The sequence below is a fragment of the Plasmodium yoelii genome, assembly GCF_900002385.2.
Source record: "Plasmodium yoelii strain 17X genome assembly, chromosome: 13".
NCBI lineage: Eukaryota > Apicomplexa > Aconoidasida > Haemosporida > Plasmodiidae > Plasmodium > Plasmodium yoelii.
This window is the reverse complement of record NC_036185.2, coordinates 2,920,764-2,926,344: the sequence shown is the minus strand read 5'-3', so window position 1 is coordinate 2,926,344 and position 5,581 is coordinate 2,920,764. Positions and strand designations below refer to the sequence as shown.

General features: G+C 20.9%; 1 protein-coding gene across 1 annotated transcript; it reads right to left on the bottom strand.

The window, feature by feature from the left end:
* Positions 1 to 829: 829 nt before the first annotated feature.
* On the bottom strand, positions 830 to 1,919 carry PY17X_1371900 (uncharacterized protein; the record flags this gene model as incomplete). Its single annotated transcript, XM_718727.1, has 3 exons — positions 830 to 916; positions 1,007 to 1,798; positions 1,905 to 1,919. 3 exons carry the CDS (start codon positions 1,917 to 1,919, stop codon positions 830 to 832), a joined length of 894 nt encoding a protein of 297 aa, XP_723820.1.
* Between the last annotated feature and the right edge of the window lie 3,662 nt (positions 1,920 to 5,581).

Sequence of the window (5,581 nt, the reverse complement as noted above, 5' to 3'; positions counted from 1 at the left end):
AAAAAGAGAATAGCAACTACAATTAAAATTTCAAAAAATGTTAGAAGCATACTAATATTTTATAGACTATGTTATATTGTCGATTCTCGGTCGATATTTATGAATCTATATTTTATGATTATCTATTATATATTACTAATGTGTTTAATTAACAATAAACATATACCCCATCGAACAGAAGGTATGTTATAATGTATAGGAATATTCAAAGTGAATGCAATTGTATGTTATAGCTTCATATATAAAATTATTATACTGTTCGGTTATAAACATTCGATTTGAATCAAAATAAATATGATACAAATCATAAGTTTTACTAAATAAAACTTTCATCAAATAAAGAAACATATTATGATATGCATAATTCAATATAACTCTGGGTTATCAAGGCTTATATAATAGGCAATTAGGATATTCCATAATACGACTTCATATATAGCCAATATCTATATTAATATATATATTTTATTTTAATCATATTAAATCAGCATGAACACTCAGTTGTATATATTATACTTTATGGGGAATATGGTATGTGGCCCATTCCATATTATATACCTCTTTTGGGTTGCATATTTGGATTTCAGCTCGTGATTAAACATACAGGTATAATACATATATTTAATTAGTGTCCAAATTATACAAAACTAAATGCAATATAATACTTAGCTCTAACCCGAATATGGGTTCTACAAACATAACCTCAACCCTGACACAACATAAAAACTATATAAAAATTATGCAAAAATTACTCCTCAATAAACAGTTTCTTAACATATATAAATCATTATTACTATTCCTGAAATAGTCACCCTCTTCGGATCATATATTAATGATTCATTCTCTTCTTTATTTTTTTTATTTTTTCTCTTAAATATTGTTTTTGAGCTCGTTTCCGAAATCCAAATAATGAATACTAATATAAAAATGGTAAACGTATTATATATTTTTTGATATTCGCATATAAGTAATCATGAAAATAATTTTTTAATTCCTTATTATTTACCTTGTAAGAAATTCCTAAAAGAAATGCTATTGCACCAAATATCGATAAAACTGTAAATAATTTCTTTCCTATAGATGAACTTGATGATGTATATCCAGATGATAGTGCATAAATGTTTGATGTTATCTCTGGAAGGGGTTGAATATCTTTACATTTCTCTTTTAAATTATTATAGTCAGTTAATAAAGCAGACAATAGTTGACTATGTAGGGTACCTTTAATATTACTGTCATCTTTGAGCTCTGTATATTTGTTAACAAAACTAGTAGCATTATCTGGCAATTGTTCATGTTTATTCGTTTCAAAATTACCATACATACTACATATTAATTTGAATGCATCATAAAATTTAGACAGATCTTCAATATTAATATTCAACAAATCTTTTTGTTCAGCTATGAATTCCTTAAGATCTGTATATCTATAGGCATGACTTTTAAAACTACCATATTTATTACTATTATTTACATATTCAGTATAAAAATCGTTTATTTTGGTAGTATTGTGCTCTGAATTTTGCTTTAATTTGTAACTAAACCATGAAATCACATATAGAAAAAATGCATTAGTATTATTTTCATTATAACTTATATCTTTGGATATAGTAAAATATTGTTCAAGTAACCATAAAAATCCAACCGTAATTTTATCGAGATCAGTATTGCATTCATTTACCCCTGAACCTTGATTATAGCAATATTTCTTAAAATTCGGATTTTCTTCAAAATCAGATGTTACATTTGTATTTAATTCATCGGGTAAATACGTCCTCAAAAGAGCAAATTTTCTACACTAAGAAACCATTTAAAAAAATTAATAAAAATATGTATTAAAAAATGTTATTAAAATAAAACTTAATGAAGTTTATAGGAAATATAATATCAAAAAGTGTATATACTAGAAAATCATCCATTATGATGGAATATAATTTATAATTTCTAGGTTAAGGGGGTATCATATTATATATATACTAAAATAGGTAATACAATTACTTAATCCTATATATAGAAATTATCTGTAGATAAAAATATTTTTTCTATTCTTAATATCAATTTAAAGATAATATGGAACAATATAATAACTTTATGGTAGTTAGATAAACTGCCTTATTTTGAGGGTTGTTTAATACATTATTTATCATATGTATATATGATACAATTTTGCATAAATTCTTATCCTTAATAACATTAATATGAGCACTATTATAAAAATTAAAGTAATATTGTAATGAATTTAGAATACATCTTCTTATACATATTCTTTAATATAAAAAATAAACGTTATATCTTATGTTTTAATGATTGTTCTTCTAAAAATAAAATACTGTATAAATCTAAAAAATAAAAAAATTATATTATTACTATAATCCTTAAAAGTATATAAATAGTAATTTTTTAAAATATATTAAATATTTATATACTTGTTTCTTATAATATATAATATAGTTTTTTCTAAAATTATAAAATTTACAAAATAAGTTGCATTGTTCCCTTTTTTAATTACATATACATAATTTTAATATTATGTTTATTTAATATATATATATTTCAATTATATTTAACATTTTAAATAACTTTATTTTTATTCCTATATAATTAAATTTAGAAATATACCTTATTAGATAATTTTATAATATATTTTGCACATCTTTTCCACGGTTTAAAACGAGAATTAACATTGGACCCGTATTTATAAACTTAAATAAGTCTTTGAATGTATATTGTTTTTAAAATAATACTTAGTAAATATTAAATATATAACACATAAATAAGTATTGATACAAAATTTAAAGTATAATAGATAACTATGTGTATTAGGCTGATATATTGCACTTTGAGAGGAGAGATAAGGGAAATATGTTTTTTTAAGACAATAATGTAGCCATATAAGATTTGCCTATTATATATAGTTTAATTATGTTTTATATTTTCTACCATTAAAGCTTTCAATTCATCTATACATTAAAAATAACTTAGATTTATTACTTTTATAAATATATAGTTTGCTTTTATATTTTATAATAAACTACATTTAGTTTTATGATGAAAAACAATATTTTTAAGAAAACTACAGAATTATTAATATTATTTTGGTTGGCGGTGTTAACTCTAATATTATCGCATTAAAAATTACTTAAATTAATGTTATAATATTTCATTTGATCTTGTATGTGTCCAATTTTAATCGCATCATACCTTTAATAATATATATAACTATTGTGTAACCATTTAATCGAATTAAATAAGCATATTATATTAATTTAATATTATTATTGTTGTTTTGGTTATATCACTGTATGCTACAATGAGATAATTAATGCACTCAAGAGGGATACTTTAAACCAATTAGTAATTTTTCTTGTTTCATTGTTTTAAAGTATAACATTTTAGAACATATATATTATTTCGTAAAAACATTATATTTAAGTTATAGATTTAGGGTTTGTATATATATAATAACCTAATATAAATATTATTATTTCAAAAAAAATTAATTATTATATATTTTTTCTATATAATTTATATTAATATATAATTATATGAATTTTTCACAATAAAACAATATTATAATGTTAGTTATTGGTATAGTATTTTATTAAATTATATGTATAGGCATATAATAACAACGTTAACTTTATATGCCAAGTTGTTTATAAGTATTATAAAAACTATAACATTAAATTTTATTAATATACTTATATTTTATTTTTTAACTATTTTAAATATAATATATTTATACCTCGAAATATAAAGTTTAAAAATTAATAATGATTAATCTAATATTATACCTTTATAATAAATAAATTAATGTATATAAAACTATTTTTATAATTTGAATTTAAAGCATTAGGATAAAATGGTACTATATATAATCAACAATTAAAAGGATAGTATACATATATCTATAATGTAATTTTTATGAATTACTAAAAATGTTAGATGCATAAAACATATTTTATAGATAACATTGTGATATCGATTCTCTGTCTATATTATATGAATCTATATTTTATGATTATCTATTATATATTGGTAATATGTTTAATTAACAATAAAAATATACCCATTAACCTAAAGGTATATTATAATGTAGAGGAACATTCCAAATGAATCTAATGATATGTTATAGACTCATATACAAGATTATTATACTGTTCGGTTATAAAAATAAAATTTAAATTAAAATTAATATGATACAGATAATAAGTTTTACTTAATATTTTCACCAAACGTAGAAATGCATTGTATATTATGATATCCATAATTCAATATAGCTCTGGTTAACAAGCTTTATATAATATATAATAAGGGTATTTATGTATATTTAACCCCAAAATAGCAATAAAATATATAGTTCAAAGTTACAATTCCCCACTTTTAATATATATATGAACAAATTAGACATAAGTATTATAACTTGTAAATATGTTATCTAGCCCCCTTTTTAGTTACATATTTAGACATCATCTCAAGATTAAACATACGAAAATGTAAATATATTTGATCAACATTTATAGACCCAAAATATTATAAAATTATAAAAAAATGAATTACAATATATCTCGAATCCTAAATCAAAACCTCAATTCAGTGAACGAAGCTATACCCCATAGTACACAACTTTCCCCCCTTAATGCAAATGTTTGATCCATAAACCATAAAACCTAAGCCTGAAACAATAGCATAATAATCGATATCCATAAAAATGAAGATGCTCATGAATACATTATAGGGCTCGTAAATGTATTTAGTAAAAAAGAAGATAAAATAAAAAGGATAATAAAAGAAAAAATGTATATAATTTTTTTACCATGTGTTTAAGTGTATTATTTATTTTCAGAGTACATACTCTGTTAAAGAACATTATATCAACATCATTTCAAATTGAATGCTAATAAACCAACCTTGAAATATTTATCTAAAATGGTAAAGAATATATCCTCTATCATATTTCAAGTGGAATATCTATATATGACCCATGTTCATATATTTCTATTATATAGCTAATTTTGTAGAAAAGAAAGCTATAAAAATATATTAGTAAGATGTGTCCGTTTTATTAATATATTTTTTAATATATTTTATAATAATCAAAGAATACCACCATTTTGAAACATATACTTTATATTTCCTATTCCTTAATTATAATTTCATAATATTCCAATGCCTTTATTTATATTCATTTTTTCAAACGCTTAAACATTAATAAAACATGATTAAAAAATATATTTTTTTTATAAAGGGAAATTGTGTTTTTAAGAAATAACAAAGCTATACATATAAACATATATACCTTAAAAGCATAAACTATATACTTAATAAATACTACGATTAATATGCATATATCTATCTATTTCAATTCTTTAATTATATTCATAATTTATCCAAGAAATTATGTACAATAATGTAAATAAGTCAACATATTTTCCATGTAAGTAAATATATGAGTCTTCTATTAACAATTTATAATAAATAAATTGTATTTATTTTAACATTTATATAATCAACCACCAACTTAAAATATTAACACATAAATATAAAAATGGAAAGCCTAATCATATTCTTAATCAACATA